Source organism: Nerophis ophidion, linkage group LG25, assembly GCF_033978795.1.
Source record: "Nerophis ophidion isolate RoL-2023_Sa linkage group LG25, RoL_Noph_v1.0, whole genome shotgun sequence".
NCBI classification, from domain to species: Eukaryota; Metazoa; Chordata; class Actinopteri; order Syngnathiformes; family Syngnathidae; genus Nerophis; species Nerophis ophidion.
Genome location: NC_084635.1, coordinates 39,919,157 through 39,943,834, shown reverse-complemented (window position 1 = coordinate 39,943,834; position 24,678 = coordinate 39,919,157). Strand labels below are relative to the sequence as shown.

Here is a 24,678-nt window from a genome sequence, read left to right as displayed (position 1 = left end):
AAAGATGCTAATGATGTGGTGGGGGGGGGGTAAATGAATGTGTGAGAAACCCTGTGTACTGTATTGTGCAATCTACTAATTAAAGTGTCAATCAATCAATCAATCAATCAACCAATCAAAGCATATAAGAATATTATATTACTGTTAAGCAAACTATGAATAATAAAACATGTGTCCTTTATCACAGCTACACGTATGACAACAAAGCGCGTGAAAATGAGTGGTATTCAGTGAGGTAAGATGAATGGAATGCACTGACAGTTCATTGCTCCTGCCAGATGAATTGCACTGAGTGGAGTGGATCACCACTCCAAGATGGCGGCCCCGCGTCTCCTCAGCGCCAGTAGGCAGTAACGCTCCATGCTGCGCACCCTTACAACATGTCTATGAAGACGGAGGCGTCTGACGTCACACGCTGCGACGGAAGTAGTTGTAGCTAAAACATCATTCTGGCTGATTCATTGCAGACAGACGAGTGGATTTTCTTCTGCGTTGTTAAAGTGGTCTTCAACCTCTGAAAGCTGACAAGCAACACTAACAGGTAAATAAAGCCAGAACACAAACACAGAAATGTGTTTGGAATATTTGAATCATTTATCGCTGGCTTTCCTTTTGTAGACAAATGCTAACTAGCTCGCTTAGCATATCATGCTAACAGAACTCTCCCGTGAATGCTAGTCTTAGTTCATACTAAGTATTTATATTGAATTCATCTTAACATTAAACACAGAACATTAAATGGTCGTTTAAAGGTTTCAAATGCAACAAACGGTTGTCCACGTAGAGCTTTTAGGTGCTGCTACATTAGCTCAATAAAGCTAACTGAAGCTAGCGGAAGACTTGCACATACAACTTTAAACTGTCAATTAATGTTATTCTGTAAAAAAACTAAACCTTCACTTATGTCAATCAATTAATCAATCAAAGTTTATTTATATAGCCCTAAATCACCAGTGTCTCAAAGGGCTGCACAAGCCACAACAACATCCTGGGCTCAGATCCCACATCAGGACAATGAAAAACTCAACACAATGGGATGACAATGAGAAACCTTGGAGGAATGGATCCGGTTAATAGTGTGAGAGTCCAGTCCATAGTGGATCCAACATAATAGTGAGAGTTCAGTCCATAGTGGATCTAACATAATAGTGATAGTCCAGTCCATAGTGGATCTAACATAATAGTGAGAGTCCAGTCCATAGTGGATCTAACATAATAGTGAGAGTCCAGTCCATAGTGGATCTAACATAATAGTGAGAGTCCAGTCCATAGGGGATCCAACATAATAGTGAGAGTCCAGTCCATAGTGGATCTAACATAATAGTAAGAGTCCAGTCCCTAGTGGATCCAACATAATAGTGAGAGTCCAGTCCATAGTGGATCTAACATAATAGTAAGAGTCCAGTCCATAGTGGATCCAACATAATAGTGAGAGTCCAGTCTATAGTGGATCTAACATAATAGTGAGAGTCCAGTCCATAGTGGATCTAACATAATAGTGCGAGTCCAGTCCATAGTGGATCTAACATAATAGTAAGAGTCCAGTCCATAGTGGATCCAACATAATAGTGAGAGTCCAGTCCATAGTGGATCTAACATAATAGTAAGAGTCCAGTCCCTAGTGGATCCAACATAATAGTGAGAGTCCAGTCCATAGTGGATCTAACATAATAGTAAGAGTCCAGTCCATAGTGGATCCAACATAATAGTGAGAGTCCAGTCCATAGTGGATCTAACATAATAGTGAGAGTCCAGTCCATAGTGGATCTAACATAATAGTGAGAGTCCAGTCCATAGTGGATCTAACATAATAGTGAGAGTCCAGTCCATAGTGGATCTAACATAATAGTGTGAGAGTCCAGTCCATAGTGGATCTAACATAATAGTAAGAGTCCAGTCCATAGTGGATCCAACATAATAGTGAGAGTCCAGTCCATAGTGGATCTAACATAATAGTGAGAGTCCTGTCCATAGTGGATCTAACATAATAGTAAGAGTCCAGTCAATAGTGGATCCAACATAATAGTGAGAGTCCAGTCCATAGTGGATCTAACATAATAGTGAGAGTCCAGTCCATAGTGGATCTAACATAATAGTGAGAGTCCAGTCCATAGTGGATCTAACATAATAGTGAGAGTCCAGTTAACATAATATTGTGAGAGTCCAGTCCATAGTGGATCTAACATAATAGTGAGAGTCCAGTCCATAGTGGATCTAACACAAAATTGTGAGAGTCCAGTCCATAGTGGATCTAACATAATCGTGAGAGTCCTGTCCATAGTGGATCTAACATAAGAGTGTGTGAGTCCAGTCCAAAGTGGATCTAACATAATAGTGGGAGTCCAGTCCATAGTGGATCTAACATAATAGTGTGAGAGTCCAGTCCATTGTGGATCTAACATAATAGTAAGAGTCCAGTCCATAGTGGATCCAACATAATTGTGAGAGTCCAGTCCATAGTGGATCTAACATAATAGTGAGAGTCCAGTCCGTAGTGGAACTAACATAATAGTGAGAGTCCAGTCCATAGTGGATCTAACATAATAGTGAGAGTCCAGTCCATAGTGGATCTAACATAATAGTGTGAGAGTCCAGTTCATAGTGGATCTAACACAAAATTGTGAGAGTCCAATCCATAGTGGATCTAACATAATCGTGAGAGTCCTGTCCATAGTGGATCTAACATAAGAGTGTGTGAGTCCAGTCCATAGTGGATCTAACATAATAGTGGGAGTCCAGTCCATAGTGGATCTAACATAGTAGTGTGAGAGTCCAGTCCATAGTGGATCTAACATAATAGTAAGAGTCCAGCCCATAGTGGATCCAACATAATAGTGAGAGTCCAGTCCATAGTGGATCTAACATAATAGTGAGAGTCCTGTCCATAGTGGATCTAACATAATAGTAAGAGTCCAGTCCATAGAGGATCTAACATAATAGTGTGAGAGTCCAGTAAACATAATATTGTGAGAGTCCAGTCCATAGTGGATCTAACACAAAATTGTAAGAGTCCAGTCCATAGTGGATCTAACATAATAGTGTGAGAGTCCAGTCCATAGTGGATCTAACACAATATTGTGAGAGTCCAGTCCATAGTGGATCTAACATAATACTGTGAGAGTCCAGTCCATAGTGGATCTAACATAATACTGTGAGAGTCCAGTCCATAGTGGATCTAACATAATACTGTGAGAGTCCAGTCCATAGTGGATCTAACATAATACTGTGAGAGTCCAGTCCATAGTGGATCTAACATAATACTGTGAGAGTCCAGTCCATACTGCAGGAGATCATCTTGAGTAGAGACAGGTCAGCCACGCAGAGACGTCCCCAACTGATGCACAGATGAGTGGTCCACCCCAGGTCTTGACATTGGACAGCTAGCGCGTCATCTGTGGTCACCTAATTTGTGCCCCCTCTCTCCACGAAGGAGAGGGGGGCACAGCAGAAAAGAGACGGCAGATCAACTTGTCTAAAAGGGGGGTCAATTTAAAGGCTGGAGTATACAAATGAGTTTTAAGACGGGACTTTAATGCCTCTAACTAGTGATGTGTGAATGTATTTCCCACCACTGGGTGTGAGTTTTCCTTGCCCTTATGTGGGCCTACCGAGGATGTCGTAGTGGTTTGTGCAGCCCTTTGAGACACTAGTGATTTAGGGCTATATAAGTAAACAGGGTGTACCCTGCCTTCCGCCCGATTGTAGCTGAGATAGGCGCCAGCGCCCCCCGCGACCCCGAAAGGGAATAAGCGGTAGAAAATGGATGGATGATTGATTGATATTCCTTTTCAAATTTGTTGAAATAAAAACTCTCAACCTTAGTTTGAATACAAATGTACTCTGGTATGCATTTCCGAAATTAACTCAAGTGATACCCAGTAAAATTTAGCCCGAGGAAAGCGATATTACAGCATAAATATCTGGTATCGGTGGTATAGATTTTTCAGTATTAATATCTTTAAGTCGTTACTACTGGTTCTAGTACGGCTCCGTTGCTATCTGTAGTAAACTACACTGACTGGCTAATGTCTTTTCCATAATCAATATGCAGGAAATAGATAATATAATGGTGAAACTTTGAGGCATATTATCGTATTTTCCGGACTATAGAGCGCAACGGGATATAAACCGTCCATTCATCCATCCATCCATCCATCCATCATCTTCCGCTTATCCGAGGTCGGGTCGCAGGGGCAGCAGCCTAAGCAGGGAAGCCCAGACTTCCCTATCTCCAGCCACTTTGTCTAGCTCTTCCCGGGGGATCCCGAGGCGTTCCCAGGCCAGCCGGGAGACATAGTCTTCCCAACGTGTCCTGGGTCTTCCCCGTGGCCTCCTACCAGCTGGACGTGCCCTAAACACATCCCTAGGGAGGCGTTCGGGTGGCATCCTGACCAGATGCCCGAACCACCTCATCTGGCTCCTCTCGATGTGAAGGAGCAGCGGCTTTACTTTGAGTTCCTCCCGGATGGCAGAGCTTCTCACCCTATCTCTAAGGGAGAGCCCCGCCACACGGTGGAGGAAACTCATTTTGGCCGCTTGTACCCGTGATCTTATCCTTTCGGTCATGACCCAAAGCTCATGACCATAGGTGAGGATGGGAACGTAGATCGACCGGTAAATTGAGAGCTTTGCCTTCCGGCTCAGCTCCTTCTTCACCACAACGGATCGATACAATGTCCGCATTACTGAAGACGCCGCACCGATCCGCCTGTCGATCTCACGATCCACTCTTCCCCCACTCGTGAACAAGACTCCTAGGTACTAGAACTCCTCTACTTGGGGCAGGGTCTCCTCCCCAACCCGGAGATGGCACTCCATCTCCGGGTTCTCGCCCGGAAAAGGGAGGGATATAAACCGCACCCATTATATTTGAGAAAAAAACTAGCTCTCCAATCAGCTAAAATGACTCAATAATTCCATGGGGACGTTTTGGTGAGTTTACCAAACTGAAACAATGCAAAACGAATGCTAGTTATTGTTACTAACACAGACACTCGTAAACGCATTTACCCTGATGCGAACTACGCTAGCTTCTTTACAATAAAATGACACGTAAACATATGCAAGAAAGCACTCCTACAGACATCACACATGGGACTGTTTGGTAAGCAAGAATTGTTTTAGTTATATTGTAAAACATTACACACGTTGCCTGGAGTGATGAATGAAGAATCCATGCGAGTAGAAACGCTAGGGACGGCTTGAAGACGGAATGGCACTTCAAAATTTGGTTTAAAGCTCTGAAGAGCAGGAAACCCTTGCAGCCATCACCAAGCTGCATCTACAGTGAGTGATTTAATCCAAAAGATGGTGCCATGACACACCTTTTAAGTGTCTATTTGCATTATGGCCGTCGGCGAAGAAAAAAACATGAATCAGTCGCACCGTTTTGTAAGCTGCATGGTTCAAAGCGTCGGAAAAAAGTAGCGGCTTACAGTCCTGAATTTACACTACTTCTTCTGTAAGGTGGTGTTCTTCCCCTAACTGAACTATTATTCCACTTTGTGTACTGACCACAGATCCCGACATGGACCGTCTGTTAAGACTGGGAGGTGGGATGCCGGGACTTGGCCAGGTAGAGTCATTCATCACAAAATGTTGTTATGGTCTCATACAAGACATTTGCTTGGCTCCATCAGGGGCCCCCGACAGATGCACCAGCTGTGGACACAGCAGAACAAGTCTACATCTCGTCTCTGGCCCTGCTCAAGGTTGTCTGAACTTGTTATTGTTATAATTGTTATTATTGTTATTGTTGTGTGACCGCTGCTGTTTGACCTCCAGATGTTGAAGCACGGCCGTGCGGGTGTGCCCATGGAGGTCATGGGGTTGATGCTGGGGGAGTTTGTCGACGACTACACCGTGCGGGTCATCGACGTGTTTGCCATGCCCCAGTCTGGAACAGTACGTACATCGCCTCACTCACACACTCTCATTGTCACCAAAGAGATGGGAGTAGACATAAAAAACAATCCATCCTTTTATTGTCAAACACATTTCCACACAGACCTGGACCATTTAGTAAGCAAGAATTGTTGTAGTTATATTGTGAAACTTACAAACGTTGCTTGGAGTGACGAATGAAGAATCCATGCGAGTAGAAACGCTAAGGACGGCTAGAAGACGGTATAGTTCCGGTTCAAAGTTGTCAACAGCAGGAAACACTTTACGGCAGGGGTGACCGCACTTTTTCTGCAGGCGAGCTACTTTTCAATTGACCAACTCGAGGGGATCTACCTCATTTATATTTATTTATTTATGAAAGAGACCTTTTTGTAAACAAGTTAAATGTGTTTAATGATAATACAAGCATGTGTAACACATATAGATGTCTTTCTTTCACAAAGACAAGAATATAAGTTGGTGAATTACCTGATTCTGATGACTTGCATTGATTGGAATCAGACAGTAATGATGATAACGCCCACATTTTCAAATGGAGGAGAAAAAAAGTTGTCCTTTCTGTACAATACCACATGAAAGTGGTTGGTTTTTGGCATCTAATTCATCCAGCTTCCATACACTTTACAAGAAAAACATTGGCAGCAAATTCCGTAGCTTGCTTGATTGACATTCACGGCACCCGAGGGTCTTGTGAGATGACGCTGGCTGCTGCCAGTTCATTATTATGAAAAAATGACAGAGAGGAAGGCGAGAAACACTTTTTATTTCAACAGACTTTCGCGCCGTCCCTTCCGTCAAAACTCTAAAGGCCGACTGCACATTTCCTATCTTCACAATAAAAGCCCTGCTTCATGCCGCCTGCGCTAACAAAATAAGAGTCTCGGAAAGCTGGCGTGCACAAGTGACGTGCACGCCAGCTTTCTGATGGATCGCTTGTGCATGCCAGTTTTCCGAGACTCTGTATTTAGTTAGCGCAGGCAGCATGAAGCAGGGCTTTTATTGTGAAGATAGGAAATGTGCAGTCGGCCTTTAGAGTTTTGACGGAAGGTACGGCGCGAGAGTCTGTTGAAATAAAAAGTGTTTCTCGCCTTCCTCTCGGTCATATTTTCATAATAATGATCTTGCAGCAGCCAGCGTCATCTCACAAGACCCTCCGGTACCGTGAATGTCATTTAAGTGACCTCTTGGTGAAGATTGATGATCACTCATTTTTAGGTCTATTTTTTTTAAAAGCCTGGCTGGAGATCGACTGACACACCCCCCGCGGTCGACTGGTAGCTCGCGATCGACGTAATGGGCACCCCTGCTTTAAGGCATTCACCCAGCTGCACCTTCAGTGAGCCATTTCCTCCAAAAGATGGCGCCGTATCACAAACAATGACACACCTTTTAAGGGTCAAGTCTTGTCAGTTATACCCTTGCATTGATTATTATTATAGATGCAAATGACATTCGTTAGCCATGTTTGTTTGCTGCACACAAACAAAACAACAATTTCAATAGCTTAACACATCTAATATTGCACATTGCGAGTGTAACTGTGTGAGCAGAGGTGTAGCACTCAATTTAGGGGCCTCAGACACAAAAGTCCACCCCCCCCAAAAAACAGACGTCACCGCTCCATTCACAAACACACACACACACACACTATACTCTCTTTGAAAAGTACCGCTTCCTCATATATATTTTTTTTCACGGGCATGACGGCATGTCGTCATGTCGTGACATTGCTGGTTTCACCAGCAAAGGAACATGTACGGCAGCGCACAAACATCGAGTACTTACAAGCAGACACAGTGTGTAGACAGAAAAGGGAGAATGGACGCATTTTGGTGTAAAAAGTAAAGATAAAGGTGAAGTTATAACACTGAAACACCCTCAGGAAGAGCTGCTTTAAGACATGGCTAGCTAGCTAGCAGCTAACATCCATTCACAGTGTTTTAGCTACTTCTAAATCACTAATCCTCGTCTCCATGGTGACAAATAAAGTAGGTTTCTTACAAGTAGCATTATCACTGCAGGACGAGGAATAGCTAACCATGCTTCACCACACAACGTAGGAGGATACAATAGCTCAGCGCTAACAGCTAGCTAGCACCGCTGAATGTAAACAAACACCATGGGTGGATCCACACCTGACATCAACTGTAATGATACCAAGTACAATAGTGTATCTAGTCCATACTACAATGATTACATTGATTATTTTTTTATCGTCCTTTTTAAAAATGTATATTATGTTTATAAAGTCAGTAAATACGTCCCTGGACACATGAGGACTTTTAATATGACCAATGTATGATTCTGTAACTACTTGGTATCGGATCAACATCTAAATGTGTGGTATCATCCAAAACTAATGTCAAGTATCAAAGAAGAGAAGAATAAGTGATTATTACATTCTAACAGAAGTGTAGATAGAACATGTTTAAACAGAAAATAAGCAGAAATTAACAGTAATGTGTATAAAATAATAGGTGTAAAAATGGCACAATATGTTACTGCATACGTCAGCAGACTAATTAGAAGTCTTTGTTTGTTTACTTACTACTAAAAGACAAGTTGTCTAGTATGTTCAACATTTTATTGAAGGACTAAATTACAATAATAAACATATGTTTCATGTATCCAAGATTTTTTGTTCTAAAAAGGCAATAATGGATTTTTTTGTGGTCCCCTTATCAAAATATCAAAACACATTTTGGTACCGGTACCAAAATATTAGTATTGGGACAACACTAACGCACACACATGCACTTAAATTTATATACTGCATGGATTTGGTTGAAACCCACTTTTTAAAGATGGGTTTAACATATCTAGATTATATAAACTATAGATCAACCCCTCGGGAAATATTTTTTTTAAATAAAAAGGTCCCAAGAAATTCACTGTAAAACTGCCACAAACAAATATAAAACCAGTTGTTGTCCTAGGGCAAGACACTTCACCCTTGCTCCTGATGGGTCCTGGTGAGCGCCTTGCATGGCAGCTCCCACCGTCAGTGTGTGTGTGTGTGAATGGGCGAATGTGGAAATACTGTCGAAGCGCTTTGGGCTCCTTAAAAAGGGGTAGAAAAGCGCTTTTCAAGTACAACCCATTTACCATTTATTCACCAAAATATGATTATAAATATGTCAAATTTCCCTGTAACGAGAGATATTATCTTTTGAGGATAAAATGTATATAAATACATAATTTTTATGATTACATTATTATTAGTAGGACTGGGCAACATGGCTGAAAATTCATGTAAATCACGATATACGTTTTTTTTAATATTGATCGATAACAATAATTATTGATATTTTTTATGATTTCTGTAAGCCTGGCAATAGATACAGTAAAAACATTTCCAACTTACAAAGGGGGCCATTTATCAGTGGAGGGAGTGTTTGGTAGCCAGGTAGGATGAGTGCGGCAAAGGTAATAAAAGAAAGTAGATTTGATGGCAGTTGCAGATTAGAGACACTAGATGGCAGTAGTGTATAAACTAGTGAAGATTACACGGAGTAGTTTGGGACGCTCCTCACATTTTTGATACAATGATTTTTTTTTTCTCAGAATTTTTACACAATTTGTCACATAATTTGATTTAAAAAGATTAATTGAGATGAATCCGGTGGCAAAAATATTTTATAATAAAGACACAAATTAACCTACATGCTAAAATAACCAGTTGTTAACGTGGCTGTTGGATTCATAAATTGGCAGACGCTTGTTCGATGACTGTTAGATTTAAAATGATAGAAATGGTGATAATAGTGGTAAACATTAACATTCATTATGAAATAAAAATATATTTATTAAAAAGAACAAAAGCCAATGCTCAGGGAAAAAGGTTGTAGCCAATATTTGTCAAACTGCCAAAAATGAACAACTGCATGGTTGATAATAAAGGTAAATTATTGATATTAGTCATTATCAATAGCGCTATTTCTGTATTAATTATTTAGCTATCTGATTCTTTGCTATCACTTTTACCATCATATCTGTACATATCCTATTTGATGATGTTGCTCTATTCGTGTTGTTGTTGTCCCTCTTTTTCCCCTCTTTCTATCCCCTCCTGCTCCGGCCCGGCTGCACCAAATGATAATATAAATACATTTAATAAAGTCAAATACAAATAAGGCAACAAGAGAAGTATCCTACACTTCTCTTTTGTAAAGTAAATCTGAACAGCCGACATGGGCATCTACATCTACTATATTATTTGCCTGAGAAGCTGGACAGGACAGAAAAAAAAAAAGTGCCAAAAATCGGCACCGATAATCGGTGGATGCCCCGTCTGCAATATTATTGTTCTCTGAACGCTGCTTGTGAAGCAGGCCTGTCTTTTGGAATAAGTGTCACGGAAAAGCAGCAAAAAAAAGCACATAATAATCCTGTTGACGCTCTCCAAGTCTGCTGCTGTATGATAGTGTTTGACATTGTACTTCCAAGGTCAATGTGTGCTGATGATTGAAACATGTGTTGACACACAGGGTGTGAGCGTTGAGGCGGTGGATCCTGTGTTCCAAGCCAAGATGTTGGACATGCTGAAGCAGACTGGCAGGTCAAACATGCACCAATAAGTCAAGTGTCCTGACAAACTCATAATGGACCCTTCTGTTCATCAGGCCCGAGATGGTGGTGGGCTGGTACCACAGTCATCCTGGCTTTGGCTGCTGGTTGTCTGGGGTGGACATCAACACACAGCAAAGCTTTGAGGCGCTGTCGGAGAGAGCTGTGGCAGTGGTGGTGGATCCCATTCAGAGCGTCAAGGGAAAGGTGGGCAAACGTTTGAAGAGCGCTGTTTGTAAAGATGGCAAAATAAAACAGAACCGCTTCCCTGTTTGGGTAAGGGAACCGTTTGCAAAGGCGTTATATTTGACAAGAAAGGACGACAGCAGCCCACATTGTGCTTATTGTAAATATTTATTACATTTTACAAAGTATATCTACATATTCTACATAAACTCAACATTGTTAAGCATAAAATGGCCAAATGAATGACAAAAATAAATACTATAGTAAGTATTGGCCACCAGAGGGCACTGTTCAGTATCCTTGCCACTGATTGGCTCAGCCTGAGGCAGCATTACTGTATTAGTATTAGATGAGTGTAAATGTGACCAAGAGGGTCTTATGTCATATTATTAAAACCCGTATTTAGAGGCAAGTAAACAGTTTTTAATGCTCCAACTATGAATATATTTGATTTATAATAAAGAAATCCTCCATTACAGATAGCAATTTACCACAGTCAGGCCTGGAATCAATTAACAGCACTAAAAGAGGGATTACCTTCCTTGCAAAATGGATATATTATCAAAGGGAGGAAATACTACCAATTAGGGATAAGCGATGTGGCTTAAAATCTTTATCACAAGTAGGGCTGCAACAAATAATCGATTAAATCGATTATAAAAATAGTAGCCATCGATTCATTGAAAGTACGCAATGCGCATGCGCTGAGGCTCTTTTTTTCTTTTTCATCTTTTTCCCCCTAAACCTTTATTTATAAACTGCAACATTTACAAATAGCTGAAAAACAATAATCAGAATAAGTACAAAAACAGTGCCAGGGCGGTGCCGAGCCTATGTCTCATGAGGTGGCAGTGAGCCAGCCAATGATGTGTCATGTGCAGCTCACGTGACCTCGCCGTCTCCTTTGCTGGAAGCATTCGAAAAATGGCGGAGGGAAACAGTACGGATAGTTCAGCGGAGAAACATGTCGAGGTTATTGCTTCAATGGAGAACCTAAGTCGTCCAAAGTGTCGGAACACTTTACTTTAAAGACTGCAAAGAAGACATTTCCTGCAAAAGGCATGGACCACGCGTGGCACGGAAGGACAACATTGCTTCGGCAGCACTTGAAGAAGATGAACGGAAGAACTCACGGTATGTAACTTTTTTAAGTCCATAGTCCGATTATATTGAGCCGTTGTGTCCGTCTTTGTGTGTTTTTAATCTTTTGTTAACGAGGAAAATTTTTTTTTTTTAAGGATGTGCAGCAGCAACTGTTGTGTATTAACTTTCAAAGTGATAGGAACTTTCTGAATAGTGCGGCGACTTCATTTTCTGTGTTGTTATGAGTGGCAACAGGCATTCATAAGTTCAGCTTTTTTGTGAATAACGTTAACGTTATGTCTTTGTTGCAACGCGGGGCTGATAATTTTGTCTCGGGCACATTTGACTCCGTTTTAAGAGAGAAAACGTACGTATAAACGTAACGGACAGAAGTATCTCAGGTTGGTTTCATAATGGATCAATAAAGCTATATAAATCTATTTAAACTTGAGTGACGCTTTAGTATAACTAAACGTTATGAAGGTGCTGGAATATTTCATGCTGTTATTCAGAGTCAGCCTAAAGTGAATCCTTTATTATTCAGAACAGAAACGTGTACTATATCTGATCCAGTTCTGATCTGATGAGTTACATTTCTCTGTTGTTATTGGTGTATTCTGCAACACTGTCCATTTTTTTCATTAAGCTGTTTTTTTTAATGTGGTGGCGTATCTGTCGGAAATTATTAATAAAATTAACTGGGTATGTATTGATTTACATGTAAATGATGCTACTATGTACCTTCATTATATGGTTTCTCTTATTTCAGAAAGAAACAAACCAGCTTTAGCGACTTGGTACAAAGGAAGGTGTGCACACCACAGCAAGTGGCTGCACTCACTGATGCTATCCTGAATATGTTGCTAACTGACATGAGGCCACTATCAATGGTGGAGGATGAAGGTTTTAGACCAGGGGTAGGGAACCTATGGCTCTAGAGCCAAATGTGGCTCTTTTGATGACTGCATCTGGCTCTCAGATAAATCTTAGCTGACATTGCTTAACACGATAAGTAATGAATAATTCTACTGGTAATCACGATGTTAAAAATAACGTTCAAAATATAAAACATTCTGTTGTATTTTAATCCATCCAACTTTTTTCTACCGCACCTGTTCAAGAAATAACAATGTTATTAAAAATAATTTAGAGACTTATTATACTCTAAAAATTTAGGTCTTACTTAAAAAATGCACGCATTAGGCAGTGAGGGAAGAGTGGATCGTGAGATCGACAGGCGGATCGGTGCGGCGTCTTCAGTAATGCGGACGTTGTACCGATCCGTTGTGGTGAAGAAGGAGCTGAGCCGGAAGGCAAAGCTCTCAATTTACCGGTCGATCTACGTTCCCATCCTCACCTATGGTCATGAGCTTTGGGTCATGACCGAAAGGATAAGATCACGGGTACAAGCGGCCCAAATGAGTTTCCTCCGCCGTGTGGCGGGTCTCTCCCTTAGAGATAGGGTGAGAAGCTCTTCCATCCGGGAGGAACTCAAAGTAAAGCCGCTGCTCCTCCACATCGAGAGGAGCCAGATGAGGTGGTTCGGGCATCTGGTCAGGATGCCACCCGAACGCCTCCCTAGGGAGGTGTTTAGGGCACGTCCAACCGGTAGGAGGCCACGGGGAAGACCCAGGACACGTTGGGAAGACTGTCTCCCGGCTGGCCTGGGAACGCCTTGGGATCCCCCGGGAAGAGCTAAACGAAGTGGCTGGGGAGAGGGAAGTCTGGGTTTCCCTGCTTAGGCTGTTGCCCCCGCGACCCGACCTCGGATAAGCGGAAGAAGATGGATGGATGGATGGATGGATAGGCAGTGTTAAAAATATGATATGGCTCTCACGGATATACATTTCAAAATATTTGGCTTTCATGGCTCTCTCTGCCAAAAAGGTTCCCGACCCCTGTTTTAGACAAATGATTCATGTCCTCAATCCTGGTTACACTCTTCCCTCGAGGAACCATTTTACCAAACTGATGGAGAGGAAGTATGAGCGGACATTCCATGCCGTGTAGACTGACATAAAAGCCACCCAGAGCAAATTGCTCTCACTACTGATGTGTGGACAAGTGTAGCCTACCTTGGCAATACATGCCACTACATTGGAGGAGAAGAGAACATGAAGTCAATCTGCCTTACGACCATGCCAGTAGAGGAAAGACATTCAGCATCCAACATTGCAGAATGGTTGGAATAGGAAATAGGCAGGTTTGAAATTCCCCTAAGCCAAATTATTGCTATTGTTCATGACAATATGCAGTTTATAAAAAAAATAACATTTTTGTAACACTTGCCTTGTTTTATTTGGCCAGTCGAAAGGACATGGTGCCAGTATGCTGTTTTTTTTTTTAAATAAAGTCTTGGAAAAGATAGAAATGTAGTTTGTCTCTTTTATCCGATTGATTAATCGATTAATCAAAATAATAATCAACAGAATAATCGATTATCAAATGAATCGTTAGTTGCAGCCCTAATCACAATATATAGTGCAACTTCTCACCATAACAATATCTATCACAACATGGATCTGGTGTCTTTAGTAGGATAAGAGAACATTTTCAAAACAGGTTACAAAGATACTATTTTAGGTGCAGACTTATGCAGTGATATATCACATCATTTTTATTTGTATTTTTCTTTTATTAAAACTATTATTAATCTACTTGTTAATTTATCATTCATATCTGCTATCTATCTGTTGTAACATGTTTTCATCTTCTGTTATAATGTCATAATGACTTATTCTTCTGTTGTTTCAAAACATTACACACGTCTTGTTGATACTACACGTGTGTGTATGGATCCAACACCAAGTGCTGACATGGGCCTTATTCATCATACCAATGTTCATACTTTTCACATCATTAAATGATTACATTTTTGATCACAATTGTAATCTGACAATATCAAACAATATTCAGATTATTTATTTTATTACATACAAAATGTTCAACTATGTTTAGTTCTTATTTCCTGAGTTTGTAAAGAATAACTATAAACGATTTTGTGATAAAAGAAGATATCGATGTAATCACTTAAGTATCATTAATGTCGATATTTGTAATTAATCATTTCATTGAAAGCACTTATGCTTGCTGTGATGTTAATACAGGCCTTGAATTTTAACTTTTTAAGGTCAAGGCAAGTGTTTCCTTAAATGAGGGCTCATATTCTAGGGCACCAAGGCAAGTTGGAAAGGCACCAAAGCAAACATTATTTTATTATGAGGCAGGGGCTCAACATTTCTTATCACGGTTATTGTGACCAAAATGATCACGGTTATTATTATTGTGGTCATTTTAAATGTGCTCAAAATTTTCGAAAACTACGTATACTGAAATCATTTAACCAAATTTTATTTTTTTAAAAACACACATTCAAAATGTGTACATGTATCTCAGAGAGAAAGCTGAATGTGTATATGAAAGCAACACAAGCATTTTAAACAAAGTAATATGGCAGAAACAAAATAATACAATAAATAAATAAAAATAATTGTGAAAATTTGCAAGATGGCATTTTATGGATATAACATATAACTGCACTTTTTCTCCATATAGATACAAATGATGTTCATATGAGATCAAGTCTTATGGACAAAATAATAATTAGGTTGTTTTTTATCATTATTGAAATCACGATTATTAATCATGACTATTCACAATGTTTGGTAAAGCAGTGTTGGGTGTGAATAACATGTCATTCGTAATATCTCATAAAAATGCTCTACATTCTGGATCCATATATTTAAAGACAAATATTTGTGTTTTTGTTCATTAATAGTGTTACATTTTTTATTACATGATGCCTTCATCTCTAGTTTTACATTTTCATAGAGCGAGGTATTAAGTTGTGTACATGTACATGCTGTATCAGGACAGATCCATTGAGAGTTTGAGTTGAAATTGGTCATATAGGAATTAATTGTACACAATAAAACATTAACAAAATACTATGTCACATGAATGGTTATTTAAGTAATTACTTTGACATGAAAAAAACACAGTGAATGTAAAAATAATGGTGTTTACTTTTTGATATCAATATAGAAGACAAAGCAGTTTGGCTAATGAATACAACGTCAAATAAAAAAGTTGTGTTCTACAACAACAACCATTTACTTCAGTGCAACAGTTTGGCCAACAAAAATAAACAGGAGTGATACCTCACACATCCAACACACAAACTTTGTACCTCACAGACAACTCAGCCAGCGTTCAATTGGATAAGATGACAAAACATTTGAGCTAGTATTGATGTCATTGGAACACTAACAAAGTTAGCAGGTTAATAAAGGAGGAGTGAACATCCCAGTAAACAAACTACAGACTTTTTATTAACAAGTTGTAACAACGTTCCTGACACATCGCCTGCAGCATGCTAACTCTCAGTCCCAGCAGCTGACGGAAACTTCAACATCAAATATTGTTTTCGTAGTCGCACACCGAGACTCCACAGAAATAGAAGCCATTGAAACGAAGCGATGGGCTCCGTTAGCTCGGAGGGAGCATTTTCAAAACAAAGTCCATGGAGTCGCCGCCGTATTTACCCAGCCGAGCGGCTCAAGTGCACATGTGCAGACTCTGCAGCTTACTTCATCAAAGTAAGCTGTTGCCTAAAATGTATGACTAAATGACGGCTTTTCGGTAAATACACATTAAACAGTGTTTGTTACTAACCGTCTGGAATTTTATCGCTGTCTATCATTATACCGTTTATCGTTACATCCCTAGACAATTTCCAAGTAAAAAGTCAAGGGCGGTCACGGCATGTTGTTGCCGTAAATGTTGGTCCGTTTTTAGGGCATTGCTGCAAATGCCACGTTGCCGCGGTTAAATTCTAGCCCTGTTAATAGTTTCAGAATTACACAATGTATATTTCCATTGGACATGACTTGCTTTTATTTGTCACAAACTGATGTAGTTTGACTTTCCAGTCCTCATCTTACCATCCATAAAGAAGGAAATCTCTTAGCAGAAGGGAAAGTGGAATCATAAAAATGTCAATAATTCCCATCCCTACTTGTATGTCAGCCTAATATTTGTAACCATGTAAAAACACCATCCCATGACATATTTGTCAGGTCGTCATTGATGCCTTCAGACTGATCAACGCCAACATGATGGTGTTGGGTCATGAACCAAGGCAGACCACATCTAATCTGGGTCATCTCAACAAACCCTCAATCCAGGTAAGACAATTAAGTAATAATTGTTTTCTTTCCATTCACTTCATGTTTGGATGGTTGTTACTGGTGAGGCAGTAAAATGTGCAAATTTATTTTCTTGTGTAGGCTCTGATTCATGGACTGAACAGACACTACTACTCCATCACTATTAACTACAGGAAAAATGAGTTGGAGCAAAAGGTAAGACTCCGCCCTCCTCGGCAGGTCCACACAAATGTACATTTTCTAAACGCACATTTCCCCTTGAAGATATTGTTTAAAATATCTCTGTTCACATGAGTGGATTTCAAAACGATTCATTTTTTAAATCAGATTAATAGGGGTGTAACGGTACACAAAAATTTCGGTTCGGTACGTACCTCGGTTTAGAGGTCACAGTTCGGTTCATTTTCGGTACAGTAAGAAACCAACAAAATATATTTTTTTGTTATTTATTTACCAAATTTGTAAACAATGGCTTTATCCTTTTCAATATTGGGAACACTATAATAATTCTGCCCACATTAAACTGCCTCAAGTTGTTGCTTGGATTAAATAAAATGACAAAACTTTTCTTCCACATATAAAAAGTGCAACATTAAACAGTTTCAAGTCAACTCATCATGCTTAATTTCTTACAGCATTTGGGAAGACTGTAGTGGACTTTTATTATGTAAATGTTATATTTTTGTCAACATGTGATAGCAGGGACCCTGCCATTAAAACTAGGCTGCTACATTACTAATGATTAATGTAAGTATTGCTGAAGAAATAGTACAATAGCAATAGGAGAGACTATTCATCCCTGAACACCATGGAGTTCAAGTGAAATAACAGACAGACAGGGCTTTGCTGCCCCTAACACACACACACACACACACACACACACACATACACAGCAAAATTAGCTATCGTTACGCTAAAAGCTAATTAGCCTTCACCTCAAGCCAGGACTGAGCTGAGGTGCAGTTTAAATTTCGAGAACGTCAACGGGTTCATAGTGATTTTAGTAGTAGTTGTGACTCGGAGGTGTTTTTTATAATTTGGGGAGAGTACGATGTCTGATGCTTACCTGCTAAACACCTATCTGCTCGACGCTGAAGCATTGACTACATGCGCTCTGAATACGCACTGCTGATTGGCTATTTACGTAGCCAATCAGATGGTTGTGTGGGTGGGACAATGCTGGGTGCTGAGACAGAGGCAGATGAGGCAAAGCAGCTTGTTAAGACTTTAGATTAGAAACTCGTTCGGTACACCCCCGTACCGAAACAGTTCAATACAAATACACGTACCGTTACACCCCTACAGATTAATCACACTGCAAAAAGTCAGTGTTCAAAAACAAGAAAAAAAAATACAAAAATGAGGGGTATTTTATTTGAAGTAAGCAATATGATCTGCCAATAGAGTAAGAAAATTCTGCTTGTCAAGACTTTCCAAGACAAGTAAAAATAGCTAACCTCAATGAACCCAAAAATACCTTAACATAAGTATATTCTCACTAATAACAAGTGCACTTTTCTTGGTAGAAGAAAAGAGACCTTTTTGCTTGATATTTTGAAAAATATTCTTAGATGAAGTAAATGCCTGTGCCATTATCTTGACATAATGATATGCGCTCGGCATCAGGATTTTTTTTTTCATACTTGAAGTATGAAATTATTAGTTTAAAAAAGTAGTTTTATACTTTTGAGTGTTAATGACACAGCTTTGCAACAGTTGATATTCTAGTTTCAAGCATGTTTTACTCAATATAGGTCATCAAATCTCAGCTGAAACTTGTATCACGATATAAGTGTGTTTTATATAAGTCGATATAGATAATTATTGATGATATTTAAGACTTGTGCAAAAATAAGGACCATCATAAAAATATATGGAATGTAAACATTTTCATTTAAAATGTGACTTTCTTCTGATCATAATCCCTCAGCTATCAAGGCAGAAAGGAAATGTCAACACAAGCATGGAAAACACTCAAACAATGTAAACAAAATAGTCAAATCACATTTAACACTTAACAATAAGCGCTTAAAAATAAGAACATATAAGAAATGCTTCATAAAGTCTAAAAAAAATAAGTAAATGTTAGGTTTTAATCTACATTTAAGACACTTCATTTTGATCTACACAACATGTCATGCTGGTGTTTTGCTCAAATACATTTATAAATTACAGAATACAGGATGCGGTGTTTTGGGATGTATAGTGACTTCCAGCAAATGGAGGGACTAATATTGAATATTACCTCCAGGTGGAGATCCACAGAATGTCGGCCTTCTTAAAGGAATACGCACCTAGACCCTTAGACAAATTGACAGCTTTTTTTTTTTGCATTAGACAAATTTACAGCTTTTTTTTTGCATTTCATTGTGGTCTACACTACATATCATGCTGGTGTTTGGGCAAATACATTTGAATACACTAACTGTTAAGAAAAGTGAGTTTTATATCATTTGACCACTTTAAAACAACACAGGGTTGGTGGGTGCCGATTTCCAAAATGTGAGTTTGAAGCACAAAACCCCAAAGTTGCCTTTTTAAAATGTCTGCATTTGTGTGGCCGTAGTGCAACATCTGTCATTGTTATTGTAATGTGGACGTGACAATGATGACTCCTGTAGATGCTGCTCAACCTGCATAAAAAGAGCTGGATGGAAGGTCTCACACTTCAGGATTACAGCGAGCACTGCAAACTGAATGAAACTATCGTCAAGGAAATGCTGGAACTCGCAAAGAACTACAACAAGGTAACACACTTTCTGTTTCTTTCATACACTCTGGACAAAATGCTACTCATAAACAAAATGAAAGCAAGTTCTATTTGCTTGTAAAGACAAAATCTGCCAATGGAACAAGTCAAAAAATAAGACATTATGTTTAAGCAATAAAATCTTAAAAGTGATCTTGAAATTAGCAGTCAAGACTTACTATTCCATCCATCCATCCATTTCCTACCGCTTATTCCCTTGTGGGGTTGCGGGGGGCGCTGGCGCCTATCTCAGCTACAATCGGGCGGAAGGCGGGGTACACCCAGGACAAGTCGCCACCTCATCGCAGAGACTTACTATTAGCTATACTTATGTGAAGTTTTGTCTTAAAACAAAATTGTGACGCTCAAAAGTAGTATTTTCTTCCTCAAACAGATAAATTGCCTAAAACAAGTTCTTAAGTCTCATTTTTGCCGTAATAGAATATGATGCAACTTCACTGTAACCACGGTGGGAGATGAGGAAAGAGCTTTTATGTTAATAAACCTACAATGTTATGCAGAGGTGTTCTTATTACACTTTTTAGACCAGGGGTAGGGAACCTATGGCTCTAGAGCCAGATGTGTCTCTTTTGATGACTGCACCTGGCTCTCAGATAAATCTTAGCTGACGTTGCTTAACACGATAAGGAATGAATAATTCAGCCGGTAATCACGATGTTACAAATAACGTTCAAAATATAAAACATTCTCATGCATTTTAGTCCATCCATCCGTTTTCTACCGCACCTGTTTAAGAAATAACAATGTTATTAAAAAGAATTAGAGACTTAATATACTGTAAAAATGTTGGCCTTACTTAAGAAATGTACCCATTTAGTTTTATTCAGCGTTAAAAAATTATGATATGGCTCTCAAGGAAATACATTTTAAAATATTTGGCTTTCATGGCTCCCTCAGCCAAAAATGTTCCCGACCCCTGTTTTAGACAAATGATCTTATTTATAGTCAGAGTGGAGATTGGGGGGCGAAACAGAAAATATTGGAGAAGCACTGATTTAGGAGATAGTGGCTTGTATTATGTTTAAATATTTTGCGTAGAAATTAGAAATATATACTTGATGAGTTTTTCCAGTGCAGGTTTCATAGGAAATATCCATCCATCCATTTTCTACCACTTGTCCCTTCCAGGGTCACAGAGGGTGCGGGTGCCTATCTATGTAATATTGGAAAATAAAATACTCATGAACCTTTTAAAGGTGCCATATGTAGTTATGTGGCCAGAAATGGTACTGCAATCCCCGTCACAGTTCTGTAGTCCCCTCCCACTCTCCATGACTGAGGTTGCCATTCTCGAATCCGAATCCTCCTCCAAGGAACTTCAAATGGCAATCGACGAGTCTCACGCTGTAGGTTCCTCTTGTTTATGCTTCTTGCAAGATGGTTTACTAAATAATGATGCCACATTTTACTGATGTCTATTAGCCAAATGTATTTGTAAAGGTACATAGCAATGTTTTAGTCGGGAGTGGGGACAGATTGTTCTCATTGCCCTGTTAAAATGTAGAGTTTGACCGCACGGACCACCAACCAAATAATTTTGTATAATAATTTATTTTATATGGCATGGGCCTACTTTGATGGCCATAAGTAAAATGACCGCCGCATTTTGTTTAGCATTAACCACATGTTGTCAACCTGACACACTGCATTCTCTTCCATGTACGGACATCGCCCTCTTTCAGTGCGGAGTGTGATACAAAGTTAAGCATCAATCATATAGCCTACTACCATGTCAATACACAAATCATAACATGTAATGCATTATATTGAGCTAAGCAAACACCAGCCCATATGTGCCTGATGTACAAAACCCGTTTCCATTTGAGTTGGGAAATTTTGTTAGATGTAAATCAAAACAGAATACAATGATTTGCAAATCCTTTTCAACCAAATAATAATTCACTTAGAATTTCATGGTTGCAACATGTGCCAAAGTAGTTGGGAAAGGGCATGTTCACCACTGTGTTACATCACTTTTTCTTTTAACAACACTCAATAAACGTTTGGGAACTGAGAAAACTAATTGTTGAAGCTTTGAAAGTGGAATTCTTTCCCACTGTTGTTTAATGTAGAGCTTCAGTCGTTCAACAGTCCGGGGTCTCCGCTGTCGTATTTTACGCTTCATAATGTGCCACACATTTTCCATGGGAGACAGGTCTGGACTGCAGGCGGGCCAGGAAAGCACCCGCACTCTTTTTTTTACGAAGTCACGCTGTTGTAACACATGCTGAATGTGGCTTGGCATTGTCTTGCTGAAATAAGCAGGGGCGTCCATGAAAAAGACGGCGCTCAGATGGCAGAATATGTTTTTCCAAAACCTGTATGTACCTTTCAGTATTAATGGTGCCTTCACAGATGTGTAAGTTACCCATGCCTTGGACACTAATGCACCCCCATACCATCACAGATGGTATGGGGACACACAGGTTAACGGGCCTGTATGTAGATGTGTCATTGACTGGGGGTAGCATGTTAAGCAATACACTAGGAGCTAAGCACCATCACACTAAGCATTGGTTGCAGGAACATACTAGCTTTTTAAATAAGGTCATTGACTATAATGGACAATATAGTTTACCTACCGAATGTCCATTTCCATTTATTACAAGTAATAAGAAAAGGTAGATGCCTGACTTATCTATCAAGGAGGAAATTAGCAAGTTCGACGTCTTCTCCGCTTTCAATGGTCTCCATCTTTCAAAGGCGTCCCTGAAACAAATCCTGGTTTTGTTACTGGCTTTGTCATGAATTAGTTGAGAATGGTAACTTTTAGATGGACTAAGGTCTGACATGTTTAGTAACTTCACCAGTGGCAGTAGCCAGGCCAAGATGTCAACCTGGATGTGAGACACTCAGACTTTCTAATTGGTCAAACGGCGGAGGGCAGGATATCAAAATGTAAACAATAACAATATTTCAGGGCTCAGAGTCTAATTTTGGAATGAGCATATCCCGGCTGAACTACTGTCATCTTTTATAGAGGTATTGGAAAAGAAGATGATTTGAGAATTGACTTTTTACATATTTAATGATCAGTTGACATGAAATGATTACATATGGCTCCTTTAAGAGTGAGTTGTCCAAACAGCTTTTGTTGTGACTTGTGTCCAACATGGTGCTGTTCCTCCTAACACTACAACACTTTGCTCCCATGGCAGGCTGTGGAAGAAGAGGACAAAATGACACCAGAGCAGCTGGCAATCAAGAATGTTGGCAAACAGGTAACATGTTCCTTTTTTTCCACTAACAGTTTATTATTATTAGGTTAGTGTGGTTTTAAGACGACACATTTAAGATGCAGACTGTCTGGAAACTTTTGGATTCTGTCTTGCATTCTTTTTATGGAAGCATGAGAAGTCCCGTTTGCTACAGACTACGCTCATTCTGAAGTGACACATGTGGACAGTAAAAGTCCCCCTGATTGGCTCAGACCAGAGGAGTCTGTGTTTACAGCGACCAATCAGGAAAGAGGGAAGCTGCTGGGCCGTGTGTTCAAGGGAGAAATAGAGTCTGCACACGAGGGCTGGCCCATACGGCCATAAACTGTATCACCATATAAGTGTTTTGTATCAACCCATATTTGTTATGACTTATGGAAGATATATCTTATTTCAAATGTAGCTTTCTCTGATTTATAACCCCTCAGCTATCAGGGCAGAAAGGAAATGTCAACACAAGCATGGAAAACACTAAAACAATGTCAACAAAATAGTAAAATCTCATTGAAGACTAAACAATAAACTTTTAAAATGAAGGAATATGAGAGAAATGCTTCATAAAGTGTAATAAAATAGTGCAAAGTGTGAAAATGTAAACATAGAAAATTACTTTTTTCTGCAGGTTTAGTACTGGAAAATAACTGCTGTGTAACATTATTTTGCCCTCTTTTTCTTATTTCACTTTGCAAATTAATTTTGGTTCCGCAGTAATTATTTTATATTATTATTGTATTTGTCTATCAATAATTATTTATATTTTTTTATGACCTCTGGAAAATTAGGAGATGGAGAATAATATTTAATTTGAAATGTAACTTCCTGTGATTATAATCCCTCAGCTATCAAGGCAGAAAGGAAATGTCAACACAAGCCTGGAAAACACTCGAGCAATGTCAACAAAATAGTAAAATTACATTAATGACTTAACAGTAAGCTCTTAAAATGAAGGAATATGAAAGAAATGCTTAATAAAGTGTAAGAAAATAGTGCAAAGTGTGAAAATGTAAAGATGTAGAAACCTATTTTCTGCAGGTTTAGTGGCAGGAAGTTACAGCTGTGCTCTAAAGGGTAAGCTAAGGTGGTGTGGTATTAGCACTCTTGCCTTGCATCATGTACACACACCATTGGTCTGACTACGGTCCCTTTTGGAAAATCCATAAAAGTGATTTTTTTCTCTTATATCCACAATTTATTCATTTTGACTTTCTCTTCTCACTCCATGCAAAAAAATCAACCAAACTTGATAGTTGATACTGTCACCTGATTGGTTGTTAGCGTGTCAGAGAGCAAGTGCCTTTGTCCATGCAACCAACCTTGCTTCCATACTTCACCTTTCTTATGACAATAAGAAAGGTAATATATATATATATATATATATATATATATATATATATATATATATATATATATATATATATATACACAGTCATGTGTGTATGGTGATATCTATATTGATGTGGTTGTATCGGCCAGCCCCACTGTGCACACCACTGATAACGTTATTATCACGTCTAATCATTTCTTGCTATCATCTTGTAAGAAAAATTTTGATTTGATGTAAAAAGCAATGACCTGTCATCACACCTTGTCTATTATCCTGCACCTAAAGCTGGTCTTTGTGTTGTTGTCAGGACCCCAAGAGGCACCTGGAAGAGCACGTAGACGTGTTAATGACCTCAAACATTGTCCAGTGTTTGGCGGCCATGTTGGATACGGTTGTGTTCCAGTGATCTGTAGTATATCTCCTTCTTTTATAGCAAATACACCGATGTACCCATCATGA

General features: G+C 39.4%; 1 protein-coding gene across 1 annotated transcript; it reads left to right on the top strand.

Annotated features, from left to right (window-relative positions):
* Positions 1 to 381: 381 nt before the first annotated feature.
* On the top strand, positions 382 to 24,678 carry psmd14 (proteasome 26S subunit, non-ATPase 14). Its single transcript, XM_061886928.1, has 11 exons — positions 382 to 541; positions 5,520 to 5,575; positions 5,640 to 5,711; positions 5,785 to 5,904; positions 10,392 to 10,462; positions 10,527 to 10,677; positions 16,818 to 16,925; positions 17,028 to 17,102; positions 19,529 to 19,654; positions 22,836 to 22,898; positions 24,527 to 24,678. The coding sequence occupies exons 2-11, from the start codon at positions 5,528 to 5,530 to the stop codon at positions 24,623 to 24,625; spliced, it is 933 nt and encodes a 310-aa protein (XP_061742912.1). The 5' UTR covers positions 382 to 541; positions 5,520 to 5,527; the 3' UTR covers positions 24,626 to 24,678.